The sequence below is a fragment of the Ptychodera flava genome, chromosome 4, assembly GCF_041260155.1.
Source record: "Ptychodera flava strain L36383 chromosome 4, AS_Pfla_20210202, whole genome shotgun sequence".
NCBI lineage: Eukaryota > Metazoa > Hemichordata > Enteropneusta > Ptychoderidae > Ptychodera > Ptychodera flava.
Window position 1 is genome coordinate 4,012,802 of NC_091931.1, and position 24,869 is coordinate 4,037,670.

The 24,869-nt window shown below is 34.4% G+C and overlaps 2 protein-coding genes across 4 annotated transcripts in view; one reads left to right on the top strand and one right to left on the bottom strand.

Moving 5' to 3' along the window:
- LOC139130721 (exocyst complex component 1-like) overlaps nt 1-4,834 on the bottom strand; it is a 27,183-nt gene extending 22,349 nt beyond the window's left edge. Inside the window, exons 1-5 of one of the 2 annotated variants that reach the window (XM_070696496.1) lie at nt 4,662-4,834; nt 3,400-3,527; nt 2,975-3,070; nt 2,707-2,773; nt 1,333-1,350 (exon numbers count right to left, since the gene is read on the bottom strand). In XM_070696496.1, the coding sequence (XP_070552597.1) occupies nt 1,333-1,350; nt 2,707-2,773; nt 2,975-3,070; nt 3,400-3,527; nt 4,662-4,785 (433 nt within the window). In that variant the 5' untranslated portion in view covers nt 4,786-4,834. The remainder of the gene's footprint in view (nt 1-1,332; nt 1,351-2,706; nt 2,774-2,974; nt 3,071-3,399; nt 3,528-4,661) is intronic. The other variant, XM_070696497.1, reaches the window with a different exon arrangement.
- LOC139130724 (uncharacterized) lies at nt 4,834-24,222 on the top strand. 2 transcript variants are annotated; one of them, XM_070696501.1, is made up of 8 exons: nt 4,834-4,973; nt 6,485-6,734; nt 12,981-13,060; nt 14,859-14,965; nt 16,726-16,752; nt 19,053-19,125; nt 19,438-19,569; nt 20,321-24,222. In XM_070696501.1, exons 1-8 carry the CDS (start codon nt 4,880-4,882, stop codon nt 20,530-20,532), a joined length of 975 nt encoding a protein of 324 aa, XP_070552602.1. In that variant the 5' UTR covers nt 4,834-4,879; the 3' UTR covers nt 20,533-24,222. The 2 variants fall into 2 exon arrangements, with proteins under 2 accessions (XP_070552602.1, XP_070552603.1); XM_070696502.1 differs by lacking the exon at nt 16,726-16,752.
- Nucleotides 24,223-24,869: the final 647 nt, after the last annotated feature.

A 24,869-nucleotide genomic window follows, 5' to 3' on the forward strand; every position in this document is an offset into this window, starting at 1 on the left:
TGATGTTGGCATTATTGAACTCCACGGTTCTTATTTTACAAACTCAGGGTATTTGGGATTTAAAAGGAGAGGTAACATGAAGGGTTTTAGAGATTTCATTCTACCCTCACGTTAAAGGTACTGATATTAAAGGTACCAATATGGGGCCCTCTACTTGAATAAGTAACACTGGTATGCTGCTTTTTGATATTGATGATCTACACCCTGCTGTGAATAAAATGTTTGGATGGAAAATGAAGACGTGCTTCATGCAATGATGCAATCCATCAAGTGAAGGAAACTCGATGTCGTCAACCATTGTGAATACAAGGGACATGGAATAATGTCTAAGCTGAGTATTAAGTGAATCTTGGAAAATAACGAAAACATTCACATCTCTTTATGACAGCTGAGTGTATAAAGGAGGTACACAAAGTTGAATGGTTGCCAGGAGAAAACCATTAATTACCCGGTAAAATCCTACACCACACAAATACTAGATTGTGATTAATTTCTGAAACCTTAGCGTCAATAGGGCAGAATGTCTTTGAAACGGGAAATGTTGCATGTTGCATGATGGACAAAGAGTGACAAAGTATTAAGTTAATTCTGTGTGTGAGGCTTACATCATGCACCTTTGCCGTATGCTCTATATTGTTCACTTTCTTAGTGATGTTATTGGCTTGAAAATGTTTCAAAAATGCATGCAACACCTGTTCCATTAGTGCTTCTACTTTGAATTGATCTTCTGATTCTATGTTGTCAGTCAAATTTTCTGAATTTTCAGATTATCATTTCTAGACGTGTAGTTTTAGTTGGAGAAGAAAACCTCTGTATGTAAATTGTTGGTTGCCATGCTGCAGCTGTGTATGGTTAAAATGACAGAATTGGAAGTTCAGAGACAAGTGCAATCATCTGATTATTTTGTGGTCATGAACTTGACAAAACATTGTGTTTAAGATATTAGCTGTTGCAGAGTATGGTATATGAGTGCAAGCATGGATTAGTAGTGTTTGTATTGGGAATCACAGTTATTTTTGTCTTTTGTTAATACAAGCACATGGGATTGTATGACAAACATCATGGTGTAGGGAAGCCATTATATTTGGAGGAGTCACAGAGCCACTGTGTCAGATATCTACCTCGTATGTCATAACTATCTATCTTGTTACATTTTTGAACAGCATTTAGGAAAAATCTTGAACAAACACAACAGAGAGCATTGTTGTGCACTGACAGGATCAGAGAAGCACAAATAGAACAGGAGTTTGTTGACGTAAAGCTTATAGTGGAAATGACACATACAGAAAAAAGAGGACAGGTTTAGAAGGAAGATAGCATTACTAATCTAACCTATTTCCTCTCTGTATCCTGTCGTAGAAAAAGACAAACAGAATGAACACAACGACAGTCAGTACTATGCAACACCAACTGACAAATTAGCAAAGCAGTTAATTATTGAGATATTCTCAAACACTGATCAAAGATAAATGTAACGTTTAGTTTTCATACTGCATTCTTGTTACATGACTTCTTTTTGTGTTGGGTTACATAATTCAATTTTTACAAGTCTTTGTATATGTACATGTAATGTTTTGATACGGGTAGATGTTCCTTTCATCAATTACAAAAATAAATAAATGCTGGAAATATTATGGATGTGAGATACTGAAAATTATAATTTACACTTAAATTTATTCAAAATTAATGTATGTTGACATGTATAAAGAAATGTTAATAAATAAATGCTATCACCTTTGTCAGTCTTGAGAAAGTCCCATACACAAATAAATAAATGTAATATTACTATAAAGTGTATATTATGACAAAACATTCACCATGGTTACAAGTAGCAATGTTTGTCTATTTACTTGTGCTTTGGAACACTATATGTAAACACTGAATTTCTTTATGTCCCTACATTTTGATCATAAGATTGATGGTGTCACAATTTTCGAGACAAATGTCTTTTCGAGAAATCTGTACTTGATGAGAATTTTACACCCTGTACTTGTTGGTGTACTAACAAGAAAGTCCTAAAGCTGAGATGATGCCGGATAATGCTTGAAAGATTTGGCAGAAATAGAGATTGACTTGCATAGCTGGAATGCGATGTTTGTAAACTATGTTTCTGTCAACAAGTACATGGTTACCTTGACAACATTGCAATGCAAAGCTCAGCAACACGAAAGACACTGATAAACAGAATGACATTCAATGGTAGAATGTTCTATAAAAAAAAACACTATGACAGGTGGACATGTGTACAGTGTATGTAAATATTTTGACAACCATGAGATTGTACATGACGTTGTATTAAATTGGTTCCAAGTTGCCAATAGTATCTGCCACATTTCAACTTTTAAGCAGTGCCAAGACTCTCCAAATCATTTTGTCTTGATCTGAATTCAGCAATTTATCTTTGTAAAACACCTCAGAGAACAGCCCAACGATACATTGACGTACCATATCACTGAAGTCCCTGGACATGGGCTAGGAAATGGAATGGCAACATGTCTGATGAACTACCAAATATAGGAGCAAATATACACAAGAATGAATTAGTCTACAAGCACAAAGGATTGCAAACAAGTTGACAAATTCTTTGATCAACAATATTCAAATACTGTAGGTGTTGATTACTGTGTAATATGAGACTGAGTGACATATCATGTAGTGACTTAGTCAATGGGAATTTGACATACAGTAGGAAAGGTTTGTTGTTACCTTCTAACAACTGAGGATTGACATTAACGAATGTTGGCTTCTTCCTTACCAAATACCTTTGACTTAACTGAAAAGATAGCAACAGAGAAAAAAATATAATGTATAAGTATTTCAACTAATTTTCAATAGAAGAACATTCAAATAATTATGACAAAAAAAAACAAGACTCTTGACTTTAACTCTGTAAAACTTTGGGATGAAACATCAGGTATTATCTCTATATGATGAACAGTGTTTCTGAGTAACTTTTGGGGAGTTTTGTACTTACTTTCCATAAACATGCAATGAATGAATTCTTTTCCGCAACATTACTGGCAATCCACTTGTAGATCTTCTCAAAGTGGAGGTCAAACTCTGGCAAATCCTAAACACAGGAATAAAGTTTTCCAGGTAATAAATGTTGTTTTAAGTTTTTCATAAAAATCTTTTCAAATTCCAATTTTACAGACACAGTTCACACACATTCTATATTGTAACTGTTCAATTAAAGTATTAAAAGAGTCATGTATAACACAAAGAAACTGTCACAAGTGATAAAGATGACAATTCATTCTTAAGAACATTCACATTCCCCTATGTAACGGCAATGAGTCAAATTTATGAATTGGTCACTTTGGAGTGGAAGGGTCACTTTTGGGTGGAAGAGTCATTTTGGAGTGGAAGAAAGAAGGTACAGAGAATAGATATTCTCACCTTTGCTTCATCTTTTCCATCAACTTTCTTGAGATCTGTCAATGGCCATGACTCTCTCTTCTTGTATGTATCTTTCTCAGATTTTTTAACTTTGTAAACTGTTACCTGTGCAGGTTGGTCAGTTGTCACTGAAATTCAAGATGAAAATATCCCCTTAGTTCACTTTCAGAGAATACAAGAAAAGTAAATAGTACTTGTTACATTGAGCACATGAGTGAAAGTCAAACTCAATGTTGATAACAATAATTGTACAGATAATAAAAATTCCTCATTTGATAAAATATTTAAGTTGCCAAGTAATCGAGTATAACACTAAGCTGCAAAATACCCTTTCAGGATTTCAGATTGGTCACAGTATAGAGAGTCTTTATTGTATTGATAATTTACTCTGCCTTCAGTCAACACAAGATGTAGTCACAAAAAAATCTTGTAATTAGATAAATGAACATGTGGTTCCCTTACTTCTTTCCCTCATTGTACGAAAAGAGCCCTAGAGTGTGAAAGTCATCGGGCAACGTTTTACAGAACATCAATTGTTTACTTTTTCCATAACAACTGAAAACTCTACTTGTGACACTACTTGTTGACAAAAAAAATGAGAGTAGGATTTGGAGGTGTTAGGACACCAGATGTAAAAATAATTTGATGGTTGTTTTCCTACAAGAATTAAAAAACAGAAATTTTTAATAAAGGAAAGAAACTAAAAGTTTCAAGCACATTGCACATAACAATGTGGTGTGATCAACTCTGGGAAGGGGAAACTTGAGTATCTGTATGAAACAAAATCCTCTATGGTAAACAGTGATGAATGCATACAAAGGATGCCATGTGGGAAGTTGGAACTGAGAAAGCTGACAGGTGACTGAAAACAGCTGTGATATGTTGCATTTATTTGAGCATTTAAGTGATTAAATAGTTTGAATAATTTCATTAGGGCACATGGACATTACATGAAAATGCTTGTGCAAATTGTTGAGGGAAGTGCCAATGTCACTAAGATGTGTCATAATGTAACAAGTATTTGGAACAGCCAGTGTAAACACAGGTATTCAGGTGTTCGTGATTAATGACTGTTCCTACCTTGCCTTGATAAATATTAGCATAGCAAGTCAGTTTGGTCACCAGGAGATGTGTTAAATTAAATGCACATACACAGTACTCAGTCACACAGAACTATCACAACAAATGCTGGTTACATGCATTTCCAAAGGCTTTTTAAAATTGGCTGAGATGTTGACGTAAGTAAACTGAGGAAATAATACCTGCTGCACACAGGAAGCTGTTCTTTTTTTTCTTTCCAGCTATTGTGACATGTACCACACCAATAAGTCTCTCTTCACTGGGTAGGAACACTTCACGTTGCAGTGTGTGGCGTATGGCAGTCATGCTGACAAGAAGCTCCAGGTACTCTCTCCAGGGCAAGACAAGTGAAACAATGCAATATCTATTGGCATATACAAGATTTGAATGAACACTTACGATGACTTTGAAAACTGACACCATGGAAAAGAATAGAGCTTTATCTGGTCGCAGTTCTTCAACTTTGTCATCATGGAGTAGACATATGCACTCAGGTTAGTTGACAAGTTGCCTGTTTTCTTATGGACATCACAGCTTTCAATGTCAGGAATGTCAAGATAAAAGACAACAAAAGGACTATTTTGTACTCCCATGTTTCAGTGATTGTCATTTGACAGTTGTTTGATGTCATGATAATAAACGCGGAGTAAGACTCGACATCAAAGACTCTGCTGTAAACTTGTCTCTCCACACCACTCTCCTAGCATCAAATCAAGCTCTCAAATTCCATTTTCAACATTCCTCTTTATTTTCAATCATATGACAAAATCACTGTCAACGTCTCTAATCAAATGACTAATCTAAAATCGTCCTTGAACTGTTTGAAATTTTATCCAACTAATTAGGATACAGAGCATTTGTATCTCATTTTATTCACTTAATTCATTGTACTGCAGTTAAAAACATACAATGGAGAAAGTAACTGTAATCGTGGAGGTAGAAGCAAGACTTGCTTCTACCTCAATGCTGTCATTCACATTTCATGGAAAATTCATTGATATCCTTTTCAATTATGCAGATGCTTAGAGCTTGTCCAGAAGGTCTATCGTATACTGTTAATATATTTGGGTTGGGGAATGAAGTAGAACAAACACCATAGGTAGTAGAAAGCGAAACCCCGTTTTAACAATGATTAGACACCTGATCGATTTAAACGCAGGGCTAGGGATCGATCGACTATGTCTTTTGGTAGCTCCATGGGTAGACTATGTTAGATCATTCTACTAGTTGTGCCAGTGGTATACAGTCAGTACCTATATAGATTCGGGAACAGCGGCAAGGTCGATTTTCATCAAATCAAGACTCATCGGACTAATACAGGGGATCGGGTTGTATTATTGTTGCGACTAGTAGCCCTGTCACTTCCTCGGTTGTATTTGCTAGGGTAGTACTTCGTATCAAATACAGCTATGGCGGAGAGTGGCATCATGATCACGATGTAAATACATATTGACAGCTAAGCAAACCCTAATAGTTTGTGTACAAGGCGTAAATAATTTTGAGGGCCATGAAAGAAATCGAAGCGAACTTGAGCTTTGATGATACCAGACTTGCTCTTGGTCACCACAATAGTTTAAACGTTGGTGAGTTTTACGACAGTATCTTACCTAAGCCTCGCTAGCTCAAGCGAAACTCACAGTTTACTTCAGTGGACTTCCGACTGCTGGTCCGCCATAGTTATTAGAGTAGGATATACAACCAACAACCACTCCCCCCTTCACTTGAATACCGCAAAATCACGCGAGATTTTGGTATCCACCTGTTAACTCATGAATAATTTTAATCATTTGCATGTGTAATAGTGTTGCTATAGACCACGGCGTACATGTACATAAAGCCGTCGTTTGATGGTTTCCAAAGGTTTTCATTGCGGACGTACACTCGTACTCATTAAGTTATTTCCATACGAAATTTCGTCGTCCGACTAAATCAAGTAACATGGCTACTGGGCATATATTACCGGGTTACGGAAACACAGTATCTCGTTTTCGTTCAAAATCTGCAGACCCAACTATGTATGGATACAGACATCGCAATATACTGCATGGTCCCGGAAGAGATCTGGATCCACACGTACTCGAGGACGTGAAACGTGAAGCCGAAAGAACTTGGAATGCCGACCTCAGGGACTGGAACAAAACACCAACTGTACGACCCACCACATATTCACATGCCTTCTATAAGAAATTGGTTGACGAGCCGACAAAGATGAGACCAACGTCTCCGCACAGACGGAATAACCCTCATCCACCACTGTAAGTCGACAGGTCGTGTGTAATCGTTTGTGACAATTAACAGCTATCAGTTTCTATTTTTTTAATGCGGTTGTTTACCGTAGGTAAAGTGCTGCAGAAAACTGGTTGTCACCGACAGCCGATGGCTGATGGCGAGGAATTCGTACTCTTTCAAACGCACAATATAAAGAAATGTCGAGCAAGTCGGTGTGAACCTTCAGAATATTTTCATTTGGATTTCTGTGACAGCTCTCAATGAACAGGTCCTATCTTAAACTTGGTATTGCTTTGCAAAATGACTTCAGTCGAAACTCCATTTGGACAGTTATATAAAGCCTCTTGTAATTTTGTGTCAAAATTTCCATATAAAATGGGTGTTCTATTATAAAAGATTTAACTGTCACAGATTAACCAATTAAGCTATTCTCTGAAGAAAAATGGGAAAACGGTTAACTGATAAAGGCACACCCAAATGTTACCACGTTGTGTTTGAATCTTCCTGCACACACTCGCTTGTGGTTCGATACACGGTGACGTGTGAGAAAGAGATGCATACAGCGGCCTTCGCCGTGTATCGAACCACAAGCGAGTGACTGTTCCTTCAAGTCTGTTCTACTGGAGCTGGAAATGTTACCATACTGTGTCGATCAATTTACTTGCATTTTTTGTAAAAAACAAATACATATTTTTGAGAAGTTATTTATATTTAACCCCCTTTTCAATAAATGACAACAAATATCAATGTCAATGGGAAAGCGTGACCAATCCTTGGCAACTCATCATTAACAATTGATGTAGCTGATAGAGAGTAGAGCTGACTTTCATGAGTCAGACAACTGAAAATGGTACATCTCTACCGTTGTTAAATATTGAACATATACATTGTTTAACTAGTTCCTGAGATCTGAGGTTTGAACACAACACAAGATAAGGAAACACACTATGATATCTTAACCTGTGTTTAATGTGTCTGTGTGGATCCTTGTCTTGTTGATAACGTGCTGGCTGATTTATCATATGTACTTCAAACATTGCACTGGTTGTTTGTTTTTTGATAAGTACATGTCAGGCAAAAAACTTCAATCTGAATATATGAATTTTCTCATTTTCCCTGTTTGTGTTTTAGACCAACAAATAGACTTTGTCTTGAAGACCATTGCAGTCAGGTTTATTGCTAAGTGACCTTATGTTAAATAACTATAGTGTGTGGCATTTGACGATTACATGTATTTTCCTTTTGATTTTCTATGGCTGAGTGACAGAGAAACTTCTACAGTCTATAACATTTACAACATCAGCAGAGTAAAGGACATTTGGTGGCATTTCTTAATGGTTAGACTAATTACAAGTTTGGTGACATCAATTATTCAGTAACTTCCATTGTTGAGTCAATTTTACTGGATATGTTGGTATGCAAGGACAGAATCGTTAAAACTTTCAATAACATTTAACAAGTGTTAAGAAATGATGAAGTTTCCTTGAAATCAAGAAAATTTCATTATAGCTGATCATCCATATCACTTGATGAAGTGCTTGAAGTGGAATATTTGAGAGAGTAGAACCATAGCTACTGTGGTCTTTGTTTCTTTGGGCGGTAATCCTATAACAATAGATCAAGTTGTCAGATACATGGATACAAACAACTATCTACTGGTCAAACATCACACCACAGTTTATATCTCTCCTGTTAAAATTTATCATCTCATTAACATACCAAGTGCTAAAAGACATCAAGTAACCTCTGTGTAATCCATTCTTGAGAATCTCTCAATGTGATTAATACATTTGTTTTGATAGCGTCTATCCAAGGAGAATTACGTCAGAAAGAGAATTTAAATTATTTAAAAAGTTCAAGGGGCAACACGCATCATGTCTTACATGGTTACCAAAATGGCAGGTTTCAAAATTTGTACTTGGTTTTGGAGTACATTGTGTCAACATTTACAAGAATTTAGAAGAAGTTAAATATCTGCTGTTTCCTACTATAAATCAAGCCCAAATTTAACACATAATTCAGTCTGAAAGTCAAATGCATGTACAATTCAGTGTTTTTATCCAAGGTGAATTGCATCCATAATCATGTGGCTTTTTTACTGAAAGTTAAGAACTGATATTCTAATGATAAGGAAAGTCAAAATTGATAATGGAAATATAAACATATGGATAAAACAATAATATTAGTCATCTGTAATATTCATGATTATAACTTTGAAATTTTTTATACAATGAAAGGATCCATAAATGATATAAAGTTTTTCTATTTTAATTTCACATTGAAATTAAATTCCATATAATAAATGCAGGTACTTCATTTCAACAAACACTCATACTTTTAAATGTAAGATCCTTGAAAACACATTACATCACAGGCTTTTCTCTCTGTAGTGATTTCTGAATGTAAGCATTTCTTTAAGGAATGATAATTAATGTGATTTTCCTGCCATGGTTAGGAAACAAGTAAATAAGTTAGGGTTCAATGTTCTGCTAATGTAAACGTTTGCATTGGCTGTTGCGTTTATACTATACTTGCTATAATTTGTTAAAACAAAATACAAAAACATGTTTTTCAATTATTTCCCCTGAATTTAAATATAAATTCATTCTCAAATGTGTAGCAATTGTTGTGATATCATTGTAGCTCAAGGCTGATAGGTGTTGACATTGTGTAATTAATTTTAAAGTGTGTCACATTGTACTTTAGCTGACCTTCTATGTCCAATCGACATTAATGAAGACATTATTCATGGATAAGTGAATGACATTGGGTGCCCGGTAACTTTGTATGTTTTGTCAGACCTGCTGTGTGTGTGTTGGCTCTGTAAACAAGGAATTCAGTAGCGTAGACACCCTCAAGCAGCCACTATAGAGCAGTTTTTAAAATGATTTAAATAACAAACGAATCAGCAACCACAAAGAAGCAGTCTACAGATTGTGAGACAGTCAGCCTGTTTCCAGTCAACAACAGTTGCCTTGAGAGGAATGTACCAACAACTTCAGACAGAACATTACCCTGTACTTTTTAAAATAACTTCTGACAATGTGCTAAATTAATGACATAAAAAACCCAAAGTATACTCCTTTAGGCTTTGTAACAAACGTTCTAGAAAGATTTGAATTTATTTAAGAATAGCGTGATTTGCAGGTCGCGATCAGACTTCCTGTGCTATATAACAATAGGGACTGTGTATTGAATAGATTTGACTGCCTGATTGATACGCAAGTTACTAGGTTAACACCATAGTTACCAGGCTTTGTTGATATCAGAATAGCTTAATAGCTTCTTCTATCTTCATTATTCACTAGTTGTTATTTTGCTCAGCTCAATTTAACCTTAACTGGTATCTTTGTATAGTATATGATGACTAATGTGTATACCCTATGGGCTTGCTACTGTACAAACAAATTTATTAATTTATTTCATGTACCACTGTAGTCCATCAAGGAATGGGAATATATGTGCTTGCAGTCACACTTTATTCGTTTGTTCACTATTGAATGGTATTTCTCAATGGAAACCATGAGAGGAAAGGCTTACCATGTGTGTCAATACAGTATAAATTTAGTGAACAAATCATACCAAACTTATTAAAAACTGTTGTTTTTTAATTCTGATATTTAAGTATTGAATCAGATGTATTTTATTTTAACTTGCCATAGATACCAAAAAACTGAATTTATGCATAATATTATTTTAAAAGGCATATTATGATGAAATCAGTTGATTACTGTTTAATTGATGCAGTAATTTTAAACATATAAATATATCATCTTAGGGGCTAATTTATGTAACTTGGTTTGGACCCATATAGGGTCTAAAAAGTGAAAACAGTAAAACATGCATGATTTCAGCTTACCAAAATGTTCTGTGCTCAGGTCAGGCGTGTACTGAAATGAACAAAAAATTGAAATATTTGAATTTTATTTTGTAAAATACAATGTTTTTATTAGGTTTAATGTGAGCAGATTGATTGTTCTGGATAAAAATATTCATATATGAAAATTTCCCCATTTCCGTATCTATCGAGAAAATAGTAAAGTGCAATGAGATGAGTTAAAATTTGGATAATCTACATGTAGAGGTACATTGCATTGAACATCACATTTCAGTGGTTATCCAACCTTGTAAACGCTTGAAAGAAATACTGCTGTTCATTTCAACTCCATTTTGGAATGAATTTGAATTCATTTTAACTGAAAATGATCATGCTTGTAACAATTTGTCCTGTGGGAAGTGAAACCTGTAAGCTATCTGCTGTTCAATTGTTGTATTTTTTCCCAAGAGGACTTGATTGCTATTGTGACCTTGTGACCTCAGTTATAGAGCTGTTGATTGCGCATGTTGCCTAGGTAACAGCCAGTATATCTGTTTGGTAACTCTATTGAATAATTGCATGAAAGAGTCATGATCCCAGGAGATTTCCTGCTAATGCTGGTGGTAAAGCCATTTGTAGTAAAGTTCTTGTTGAACGTCTGGCGTTTAGGTTGATTTATTTTATGATTTGGAGAGTTATATAAAATACTGTAACTACTGACCATCATTTTATCATCGGACAGTCATTGAACCACTATCTTCAGAATTAAAGCAGAGAACAAAATACTATTCTACCAATATTAAGCATGTTGTATCATATACATGAGTATCATCACAAGTTCTTCATAAATTGATTTACAGCTTGAGAAATGAATAAATTTGAAATCTAAATCTGTAGTGGAATACAAGGATTGGAAACTTTAATTCTCTTTGAACCCAAATTAAAATGTTCTTTGTCACTCTTGACTTTTTATTGTGATGAGACGGGTAACAAGAATTATTTTCAGATTGGCCCACAATATCCTGTCTTTATTAAACTTTTGTTGCTGTTAAAATTGCTAGGCATCAAATAGAAGAAAATAAAGGAAGGATTTATGTGTAAATGTATTGCTGGATAACAAAAAATTCTTCAGCCATTTTATTGGTGTTGACACCTTGTAAGTCGTCATTTCTGAACATACAGCCCTTTTTGAACATCTTAATACATATTTTAGCAACATATTCTAACTGATATATTCTGTATTTTCATTCTACTTAACCTAATGTCTCCATGACAAGTATGGTATTTTAAGTAATGCATGAATAGAAAGGATTCTTTGGAAGTGAATTTTCAACTTGAATGGTTAAGAATAGGTTAGACTGTTTCTTGCCTGTTGTTGTTTCACAGGGTATGTCACTGATACAAACAATTTCAATGAACCATATCACTTTTTCTCATTGTTCGATTACAGTAGTGTTGTAGTACACACCTTACTTTTAAACCTAAAACTCACCCATGGAATCATTACCACAATTGTACCAGAGAGCATTATGATCAAAGATGGCAAAGTAGCTGTGCATAAAGTCTTGCCTAAATCTTGTTGCAGCGGTCATGATTTTTCACCATGAAATGTTCATTAATTTTAGTGATAAAATTGATTTTTAACTCATCTTTTTAACAAATAAAAATGACCAAGTACTAATTTGGTGAACCCAATCTTGTAGGATGTGCAGCCTATGAAAAACAAGTGAAGATGCAGTGTTCTCCACAGCTTGGAGAAACAAAGGGGTGGCCAATTTACATAATAATGTGCAATTTACATATATGTAGTGAAAATGTATTCATTTTTATGGTTATTAATGAACAGATTGCTCTGAAAATAGGGTAGGCCCACCCCTCGAACCATTTGAAGAACTCTGTATTGTATCTTTGTTTTTGTACTGTAAGGCTCATGATTAGTTACCAGCCCTCAGGATTTTTGCCAAGGTTTTGAAAATAATTACTTTGAACGAGGAAATATTCCTGCAGCCCCTCATACATGTATTGTGTTCCAGCATGTAATTGCATTGATATACCAAAATAACTATCAAAACCAAGATACCATTTAACAAAATTTTGTACATTGTTTACAGTAATGTAAACATTGTTGAATGCAAGGAATTTTAATGGATTTCCACTGGCCAATTGGATATTGTCTAACATTTTGACTGTTTTGCAGAAGGCTTTGTATCCCAGCATGTAAAAGAAAACTGAATCTGGACAGTGTAAACACTTCATGGAATGGCAGCAGACATGTTTATTGCATAGTTATAAAGCATTGTCCAAGCTTTCATTTGGACAGGCTACAAAAATAAAATAATGTTTTGAAGATAGAAATTGCCAATATGATTTGATTCGATTTGTAATTACAAATGCATATGCCATTGTACACTGGAACATTACATTTTCCTGATTTGTCTTTCTTTCTGTTTTACAGAGTGTTTTTGTCATGCAGATTAAGGACTGTTCCAGGTTTCCATGATCCAGATGCAGTTACTGGAAAAGACAAATATATAAGTAAGTTCAAAAATATCAGTTGTTTCAGGCATCAAACAAATGAATTGCAAACAGTTCCCCTTTTTTTCTGATAAAATTAAATTTTAATGCCACATGGGTGTTCACCATTCTAAACCAGTTATTTGATGCTTAATCAAGAGTTAATAATTACATGACAATTTAATTTTTAGCTACTATAGACTATAGTCTATAGAAGCTATTGGGATGGGTATCCATCCGGCGTCCATCGTCAGTCTATATGTATGTATATGTATGTACATGTATGTATGTATGTATGTCCGTTTGTGAGGCGTCCGTCCACTCAAATATCTTGAGAAGCGCAGTACTTACTGATTTGGTATTTGTTGTGTAGATGCAAATATGATTATGAGAAACTTTTTTTTAATTTTTTGATATTGTTGAAAATATGCAAATTAGTGCAAAAAAGGCATTTTTGGTAAAAAATCTTCTTCTTCATAACCGCTTATCAGAGAGCTTTGATATTTGTGTACAGGTCCATAAGGATAACCCAACTTAGATTTGTTCAAATTGTGATGAAATATGCAAATCTGTATTTTTAAGGAATTTTTTTGTCATTTTTGGTCAAAAATTTATTTCATCAAAACCGCTCATCTGACAGCTTTGATATTTGGTATACAGGTTCCTACAGATGAACTAAATATGATATTCTGAATATATGATGAAATCTGCAATTTGTATTTTGGCGCAATTTTTGCCATTTTTGGTCGAAAAATGTGTTTCACAAAAACTACTTGTCTGATGCCTTTGATATTTGGTATACAGGTTCCTAGGGGTTGTCTTAGTGTAATATATTGAAATTTGATAAAATCTTCAATTTTTGTATTTCTAGGTCATTTTTTGCCATTTTTGACTCAATTTTTGCCATTTTTGGTCAAAATCTTTGTTTCTCAAATGTTACTCATCTGATAGCTTTGATATTTGATATACAGGTTCCTAGGGTTTATCTTAATGTAATATATTGAAATTATGATGCAATCTTCAATTGTGACTATTTTTGCAGCTAATTTTGCCATTTTTGGTCAGACCATCCTGAAATGAGCTATCAAAGATACCCATCTTTGTCATCAACACGTGTCACAAAAAGTTATTCTCTACATAACACAGCGGAGCTCTGTCGACTGTTAGGTTGCTTGTTTTTTCAAAACCGCTGGTCAGACAGCTTTAATATTTGGTATACAGGTCCCTAGGATGATCTTAGTGAGATAATTTCATACAGACAGGAAATACTTAATTTTGTATCCATGTCTATAGTAGCTTCAGGGACATTGGCCCTATGTTTCATTGTTTTAGCTGTAAATAGGATAGTAAAAGTCTTGTGAAACCTTTCCTTTTCAAGTCCTTGGAAATTGCATTTATTTGCGGAGTGTACTGAACCTGACATTCAAGGACCATCCTGACAAATCAGTATCAGTCATTAATGTCTATTCCATAACAGTCAGCCAAGTCCAGTGACACACACCTTGGCTTATTTAGGGGTGTTCAACTTTTCACTGCCAAAATTAGCACATTACATTCTATTCTTATACATGAGACATGTCAAGTTAGTGGAAATTAATTGTACTCCTTTATGACTTCTTACTGACTAAATTGCAAGATGGCCGGAAGTAGAGCTGATTTGATAATTTATATTCCTCCTAGAATAGTGGAGTTTGATATTGTGTCAGTGAATATTCACTGATCTGGCAATTTTGTATTCATGAGACTTAGGGTTGTATCTGACTGTTGATTACAAGACCATCCTCAAAATTATTTTTTTGTTTTCATTTGCATGATACAGTTGATGCAAAGTGTCCAGTGGAACAAAGAAAGAAACGTGAGTTACTACGACAGAAGTACATTAGTAGACCTGCAACTGCCAGTGTAATGACATATAAACATAATCAGGTATGAGTATATTTCAATAGTTATATCTCTGTAAGTTTAATGACAAATGTCATATCGCAACTTTGCTACTAGTCGTCATTGAGAATATAAAAGTTTGTATAATTTTGGTTGAGTATTATAGTTTGCATTGAATTGTAGTTGAGTTCTTCTCAGCGAAAAATACTCCTGATAGGTTTTATAAAATTTCATGCAAATATGATGCATGTACATGATAAACTTATACTTACAAATTAATTTAGACAGATCTATCAGTCAAAAGTAATTCCTAGTCAAAGGAGAGCTCACAAGAAATTTCAACTACCTTAAACTGAATTTTTATTTCATTTTGACAAGGTACTTTGTTTTTTTAGCTGAGATTCAAATAGAATTCATGGCACCTGATAATAATTCAAATTTCAAATTGGTCAGTGTGAGACAAGAGTTTCAAAAAGTTTGTTGACAGCTGCCTATGCCATTTTGGACCTAAATTTCACAAACCTAGCTGTGAAAATTCAGAGCCAAGACAGCAAAATCTACCATGCACTGAGGTACATGTACGCAAGGCACTGATCATCAATGATTGTATCATGATTTACTGGCAGGCAATGACCACTCACAGTATGGCCAGCTTTGACGCCAGTCTAAACTAACAAAATTGGCCTTTACAGACTGTTTACCAGTTTGATTATCATTAGTATGATAAATACTCATATCAAAGTTTATTTGCTCTGGTTACCATACCAATAATTGTCATGACAACAAGCATTAGTGTTGATGTAGTGTTACGGTTGATGTCAAACAATTATACAAAGGTTGCCAGTATTTTTTATAAAATTCATTGTTATTCAAATGGAAAAATGTTTGAGTTTTTACAGATTTTAGAGATTGAAAGGTCAGGCTCTAAAATATCTGGTATAAAATATGGCCTTAATTGGTGTACAGTAGTTTAAAATATAATGATTTCTCAGTTAAACAGGCCAATGTAGTTAAATATGCTAGATAAGCCTGTCATTGCGATCCATCTTGTTACCATAACAACAATCATTCAAATATTGTTTTGCACATATTTTTATAATGGTGAGCTTTGTCTTTGGAAATGCTAAAAGCTAATGAAAACAGTTTTAATTGACTGTATAGGCTTTGAGATATTGTGCCAGATCAGGCTTTCTGACATCCTACATACTGTGAATTTAAGAAAAGACTGCCGTAAAAAATGACTTTGGACAGTATGAGTTTACAGTCTTTTGTGTTTAATGTATTTTTTAAATATTCTATTATCTACTAAATACATGGAAGTTGCTCTGCAAGGGTTTTAATTTGTTTGAGTTCAGGCAAATGTATGAACAGGTCACTTTAACAGAACCTAAAGTGAATGTTATTGGTATTTGTTTTATCTTTCTTCATATGACATGCTTTTCATATCATATCCCCATTCAATTTCTTTTCATGTAGGCATATCACACCATTTGCAAGCGACTGCACCAGTATTGCATTGCTGCAGGGTGTAAATTGCACAGTTTAACTCACAAATGTGTACTCCAAAATATTTCACCTTCTGTGTTTGATTTATTTGAATACTGTTACTCTTCTTAAAATGAACGGACAAAGTTGAGTAGCTAATAAATTATATCATGCAATATTTAAAAAGAGAATTTCATATTTCAAAGTCATACCTTCAATGTTGTACATTGGATGTATCGTAAGCTATATTTTAAAGTCTTTGTGTTTTTTACTTTGCACCGAAAATAATTATTGCAATATTTTTTCCCTATAACAATAAGCTCCCTGACCCGTATTTCCCTAGCTGGGTAAGATGAATCTGTCATTGCATTTATGGCACTATTATTGTCTAAATACACTTATTCACTGTCATGTCTTGCTGTGAACACATCTTCACTGCTGGTTTTTCATCTCATCTGATCATCTAACACCCTTTTTTACTTAGTTTGAGTTTGTAATTTACTAACTGAAAATGGACTTACACCTAACAAAAGTTGATAGTGGAATTTCCACCACATGACAAACTTCTAAAGTAGCATACTTTTTCTTCTGTAAATGTTTCTGTTCTGTGTGATCACAAGTACAGATTATCAACACCATGTTTGAAAATTTCATGGGAACAACATCTTTAGTTTCAGCAGTTTACACTGTATTGTAAAATAAGTACATGCAGTTCTTCTATTCCCAAAGTCATAGAATGATATGCAATTTAATTAATGTCCATCACTGAATTTTTGTCTGAGCTAAAGGTAGATTCTATTTCCATCAATAACATTGGATATAACACACATACATGCTGTGTTGACAAGTTGTACACCAAGCATTTCAGTAAGAATTTTTAGGGATAGCATGAAAGTCTGTATCATAGAAACAGAACACAATAATAGAAAAATATCAAATAAACATATTTGATGTGAATACCATACAGGCAATGCAAGACAGTCAATGAGAATGATAAATAGTGAAAAAAAGACTCATTTATTCTGAATAATTGACCTGATAGTAACAATAGAAATAGTATACCACATATTTCTATCAGGTTTCATCATTTTTTATATAACAACAACTGCAAAACTTAGCGGAGAGTCGCTATGTGAGATGATTGAGGTTGGATGACCAGTTTAGTCGGAGAACAACATCCTTGCAATTCACTGTGATCTGCAGACCCATTAATATTTATACTAGCAATAATTAATTAAAAGTATTTGGACATAGTTGTCAGTGGAAACCTAACCATTTCTCAGTGTGTATTCCATCAATTAACCACAGAGTATAGTCAAATAAACTAAATTCAATATAAAACTGCTGTAAGATTTTATACAGGTCTGCTTTGCCAATGGTAATTATGATGTAATAGGTATTTGTGTTTGAACTTTAACAGACTATCATTGGATATCAAAACATGGAATTAAGAATGACTTAGAGAGGGCCGTATTCATTGACACTCAACTTGCTTGTACATGTAGTATGATGTACTTGACCAAAACATACAGTATTGAAGAAACTCAAGGGTCTATGGGAATAGCAAAGCTTGAATCAAATAGCAGTGAACCGTACACCATAGGCAGTCATATATCTGTAGTGATGTGTTTAAATCACAGGGTCTTCACATAGCAGTGAACCAGACAATAGAGTCACATTTCTGTTGTCAGTGTGGAGAGAATATGATTTATAAGCAATAACAAAAGGTATACCTTCATCTTGATACATAACATGCACAAATTTTTATTTATATGAAAGTCTTATAATGATAAAAATAAAATGAATGAATGAAGCTTTCAGCACCAGCCTAAAATATCTTCTAATTGGTTCTAGCATGGGTGTGTGGCCCTATGTGTTAATACTGGGATGAAATGATTGAATCATGAGAAATCGATGGAGTACACCAATCACTGTAGTGGGATGATAAAGGGGTTGATTTTATTGATCTTTAGTGTGACAAAGATACAAGCTTGGGAATTGCCCCAATGTAAATTTTAATATTCAGCTGATAAAATAGCCTTTGTTCAACATAAACTGTGACGATATGTCATTCCAGTCTGAGAAAAGCTTTTTATCATTTCAAAGTTGAGTAAAGAAAGCATTAAAAGATTGCAAAGGACTTTGTGTGATTTTAATGACAATGTAATTTCAAATGTCATTATAAATTATTAAAATTTGAAGTAGGAATATTTTGGTTTCATTGACTGCATACTTTATGATCTTATTATGTTCAAAGAAAGATCATTTACATTAGCTGTATAGAGGAACGGCAGGAAACGATGTTGTCATCATAACCATGAAGTTGCAGTAACTGTATACTCAATCAGCTTTGATGTTCCATAAGGTTAATTTATTATACCATGACTAAAATATTTTTAGTTTATCAAATGTCAGTAAGAGTCAATTGTTTCCTTACCCATGAAAGTGTCTAAGGGAAATTATTTAACTAACTATGAACAAAGGTTTGTTGTGAAATGTGCACTCTTTAAAAGTACATTGACAGTAAAAATATTAAGTGACAGTATGGAATTGATAGTGTTTATGTAAGGTTGACAGCTCATATTTCTCAAATTTCTAGCTTAACTGAAAAATTTGACTAATTCTTTTATGTCTTTTTTTCAAACAGGCTGTCAGGAATCTGATGAGTCCAAGGTCAGCACAGGCAGCAGAAGCTTGGATGAAAGTTGCCAGTAAACAAGGTGAAGGCTCATTTTGGATAGAGAGGGCGCTGTTCATGAGCAGTTTAGAAAAGTCGCTAATTTTTGGACAGAGGGCGCTCTTCATGAGCAGTTTAGATATGCAACATGGCACTGCTTTTTATACCCCCTTTGCCAGGATCCAACAAGCCTTTGATATATAACTATCAAATATATAAAACCTCAAAAGTCATAAATTTTGCAATGACATTGCCTTCAGATTGATATTTGGTACATCTCTTCCTTTCATATATGTAAAGAGCAAGTTTTACTTAAATTGGATATCTGCTATAATTAGTCTTTTGAATTGCACAGATCAAGAAGCTGTCATGAAAATGGTAGATGACTCAAACCATAAAAAGTTTGCAGATGAAGCTGTTAGAGAGCATGTGAAACCACAGTTCCAACCTTCGTTAAGAAGATACTTGAAAGGGGCAGGTGCAGAAGGTCAGTTGTCATGGTGAAATAAATTGTTTAGTAGATTTCATATTGTAATGCTTTATCATTAATTCAAGCTCTATTATGCCTATAGTCATAACAGTTTTCAGAATAGACATCAACACTTTTTGTATTTTGAATTTCTGACTGAATAATTCTATAGTCACTTGACCTATTGCATCAGTGCTGGTCTACCCATTTTCTGTAATTGCAGGTAATGGGGAAGCTGCTGTTAGAAATGTTATTGTCAGTGTTTACTGTTACACAAGTATTTGACAAGCAGAGATCCTCTTACATGCACAAATTGAATTATGGTTAAAGGTTTTTAGAGTTTACACAGCACATAACCTATGGTTGAAATCTGACAGTTTAGCTTGTATCATGACATGCGGTCCATGCAATGAGAAATTCTTTTAAAACACAGATCTGTCATAGATCCATTGTACTTAGTGTTATTAAATGACAGTTTACACAATTGCTTTACCAAGAATCAGGATTGAGATAGACACTGTATTCTTGCACAGGCAATGTCTGACCAAAGGTGCTGATTGAGGGATATGTAATCTTGTCCATGGAATTTAATCATCCAAAGCTGTGCTGATTATGTCAGTTGTTTTGTTGACTGTTTCTCCCTTTACGTCCAAGTCTCAGATAATTCAGAATGACAGTGCTTCAAATTCTCTAGTTTTAATTTTTGTTTAATTTTTTCTAGTATTTGCTAACTTACTAACTAACTAATTAATTCATTTGTAATTTGCAGAGGCCAGAGCAATAGCCAAGCTATTCCACACAATAGGCAGTGGACAGAGACCAGAGCCACCAATGCAAGGACCACACTATCACATTACAGACTATGGCAGGATGAGTAAAGTGACCAGACATAGGCCATTCCAAAGGGACTTTGTTGTTCATCCAGAACTTCTAGAAAGAACCCCTCCACAGAGTCCTAAAAGTGCCAAACTTGCTGCGTAGAACAAGGATTCAGTTCTGAAGAGACGTTTCTCAAACAAACCTCATTGTTGCAAAGATCTACATTTTATTAGTAGAGAATAGCTTTGTTCCCGTCCACTGCATAATCAAATTGCTGTACCAGCAAATAAGTTAAACATAGCTTCACTGTGAATACATGGTGTGGAAAATATCTTACCTTTAGAATTCCTAATGTGCTTTTTGAGTGACCACGCCAGGTCAGTGGAGAATCTTGGTTTAAATAAGTCACTCACAGACACAAACCATGCAAAGAGGAAGAGTTTCTCATTTTTGGTAGGAATGTATAGCAGAGAAACTAAACCCTAGATTTGCCACTAACTGTAATTGCTTCAGTGTATGGCAGAGATATCTGCAGCAACTAGACTTTTAGAAATAGCTGTACCATCATCTAATTCAGGCAACCATATCTCTATGATTCCATCATTTTGTGCCAAGTGTAAAGTGAGGAACAAGAGATGGATGCATACAGCTTTACTGTGTTCACCGTTGAATATCAAGACTGCTTTGTTAAAAAATGTCACTTGGTTTAGTACAGTAATGTATGATTATTGTAAGGTATTTCAAAGTATTCATAAATGTCAACAGATATTGAACCATATGTAAATGTTTAACAGTTTAGTTCTTTTGGTTATTTTTCCTTTATTTAATATGAGAACATGTTTTGTAAATATGCAGGTTTTGTAGAAATTTATGTTGTCATATTTGAAATGACTATTTACAAATTTAGAACAACCAGTTATTAAAGAAGTGGTTGTACCAGGAGTTGAACCCAGGTCTACAGTGTCAGTGCTAGAATTAGCACAGTGAACATAGACAAGACCTTGTAGGCCACCTCACCTGAAAAAATACATCAAATTTTTAATGAATGTTTAAGTATTGAAGTAAGAGATGGGAATATTTCTGATTTTCTCAGAGTTTTATTTCTTTCATAGCCTGTATTTGTGTTTGCCTTTTTTGTTTTGATGTTCAAAGGAATTTTATGCTCTCATTGTTCTATTCTCTGAATCCATGCTGTATTCAGAGTACAGGGCCAGAAACCAAAGATGAAAATTATATATTGCCATCATGGTCAAGAGTTAACATTGACCTTCAGTGCATTTTTTGAAGGCTACCCTAACTTCTGAGCTCAAATTTAATGGCACTTGATTTTCTTTCACTTGAAAATAGCGATCATATTGGTATATTGAAGGAAGTTGATATGGCTACTGTGGTCAGTTCAGTACAACTGAATAATTTTATCTGTTGGTAAACTAGTTATACATATTGACCACAAAGCTGACATGTGATGTTATGTTTGTAACATGGTTGATAAGTTGAATGAAATCCAGATTTGATTTTGCAGAGCTGGTGGCACATTGAACTAAAATATATACATAGGTCAAGTAGGCATTGGTAATTCATAGAATTTATAGTGAGCAGAACTGCAGTAAAAAAAAGATGAAGCAGTTCATACTACAACATTGCAAATCAGAAATAAAATGCTACAACACTGGGTAAAACCTTTGTTTGAACTCAGAAGTTAGCAAAGTTAGCTCAAATATGTATTACTGTGATAAACAAAAAAAAACATTTACCGACATGTCTCTTCAGAATGTGCCAATAATTGAACATGTAGTTGACTTTTCTAGAGATCTTGTAAATATTGTCTAAATCACTTTTGATTATTATTGGAAATCTATTTTCATTAACCAAAATGATAAACTATAAATCATGGCTAACTGAGATTATCTTGAAAAAAGAGTGCCAATCCCAAATGTCTCAAGTAAGATATTTCAAATATATGCCAAATGACTCAATTGAATGTTTTTAACTTTATAGTATGCCCTCTAAACATAACAGCACTGGCTTTTCAGCAAATATTGGGAATTCAGTTTTCCGTCAGAGATGCCTATTGTTCACAACAATTTCTAGCTGACTTTTTTGTATAATGACATGCATGAAATTATCATCCGACTGTCTTTTTATTAACAGTGAAGGTATAAAAATCAATTGTTGAGTGGCATACTGGCACCCTGCAAATAAGGCCATGTATTAACAAAGTACAGACAGGTGCTGATGGCAGGCACTGTCAGGTACTAGGCACTCACAGCTGTTGAACAAAAGAAGAACACATATGGACATGTGCACACATCATTACTCTGAATGTTATATCAGTTAGAGCATGCCTATGGGGCACAGAGGTATCATATCTGTATACCAGGTATTGGTGAGATGTGAATTGTGCACATGCCCTATTTACATGTATAGTCTCCCTTTATTCAACCGTTGTAAATATAAAGTCTGTCCCAGTATGCTAACCAACTGTGCATCAGACTACCGGTCTCTCTGTTTTAGCAGCTGTACAAAACTTTCAGTAAACACCGTCTTGTGATGAATACTATCAATAATGATGACTATCATGTGACAGACATCAATACCCTTGTGACTATCATTCATTCCATTAATCCACAGACAGTAGAGGTGGGACAGACCCCCTGTACGGTCTGTGGATTCCCAGCTTCAGCAATGTTTTGCTATACCTTTGTCCTATGTGGCACAGGTGTGTATCCGTAATCTTGAACAGAAATGAAAACTTTTCTAAAGAAATATTAAATTGTTGTGACTTGTAGACATAATGCTTTTGAGTGTGAGGAAATAAAACAGCTGTGACCTGATGTCTGTCAAATTGTACAGCAATAGTAAATGAAAAGGTAAAAACTATGGCTTTAATTTCTGTTTGTGAAAACAGATTTGGCAGTGGAACATCGGTACATTGTCATGTACAGTCACGGCATGGAGTACTGGTTCATATGATTTCATGTAATAAAAAGTGTATCTTTGTATTCTGCAAGACAATGAAATCGTGTACTCAGGCCACATTTTATGAGTTAATGGCAAAACAGTTGGTAGTTGCTTTATTTGGTTGACAGGAAGTTAGCAAGAAAAAATATCAGCTACGTTATACATGCCAGGATGTATGTTGTGTTTGAATGTGTTTGTATTTCCAAGAAAGATTTGTCAGTTTTGTCCAAAATTTGACAATCATGATTAGAATCAGCTATGGACATTTTAAAATCAGAAAATGTTACATTTCAAGCATGACATTTTGCATAGTACATGCTTCAGTAAACAAGCAGTATTGTCTATTGCTGAATATTTCCAGTGTGAAGTTTATGATCACAAACTGTTTTATTTGAAATTGACATAGTCAAACTTGACTGTAACCTCACAGTATCTATGGTGCATTGAGTTTCTAGTGAATAACTCAGCGGTGGATTAAACAATTAATTTCAGATTTAATTTTTCAAATACAAAGAAATAGTTCCTGTTGTTGACAAACATTTCATGTTTAAACATTTATTTAAGGCTCACATGACTCAAGTACCTATGTGACAGTAAATCATGATGTGATCAATTTCAAATTACAGGAAGTACATTTCTGGCCAAGTTAAGAGTTAGACATTCCCAAAATGACTGGGTGTCTTTTGGCAGAGCTATGAGTCCAAAGATGTAAAAATTGAAAATCACAAAAAAAGAAACCAAATAAAACCAAACTTGAAATATTCATCAATGATTTAGTCTTCTGCTCAATCTTTTTCAGGTCAAGTTTATTCTGTACATTTTGATTTGCATAACTTTCTCCTTGTACCATACGTTTGTGAAAAGATAATAAAATACTTTTATATTACTTCATCCCGACCCTTTAAAGTCTTTTGTCTCAACTAGGAATGCTTGTTACAAGACATTTTACTAAAGTACCATTTTACCAAGGAATATCAAACTCACTACCCTACCCTGTACTTTGGGAAATCACAGCAATGAACGCATATTGTAGAACTTTTAAAATTTACATTAGGCAATTGTGTGTACAGGGTAAAGATACTATGAACTATGTTGCTTTTTCTCACATGTAACATCAGTTTTGCACTTTTTGCCTGTAGCCAGAAAGAAGACACAAAATGGTTCAATAATAACACATCATAACTGCCAAAGTGATTTCAACTTTTTTTCAAAAGCAGAGATTTGCTAAATTTTCATTTCTTGGCAAGATCCGAAGATATGCACCACAAAGGTGTAATTCATGGTGAATATCTCTGGTAGTTGCAGTATAGCCTAAAGGAAGTAGCAAGTTCCTTCTCACATTATATCACATACCGGGGTACTTCTCTATACTCACACTCTGAAATGATTTACAACACGGGAGCAATTTATTTTTCTGAAGATGGCATTGCCCGGCTCCACACACACACACATACCGGGGTACTTCTCTATACTCACACTCTGAAATGATTTACAACACGGGAGCAATTTATTTTTCTGAAGATGGCATTGCCCGGCTC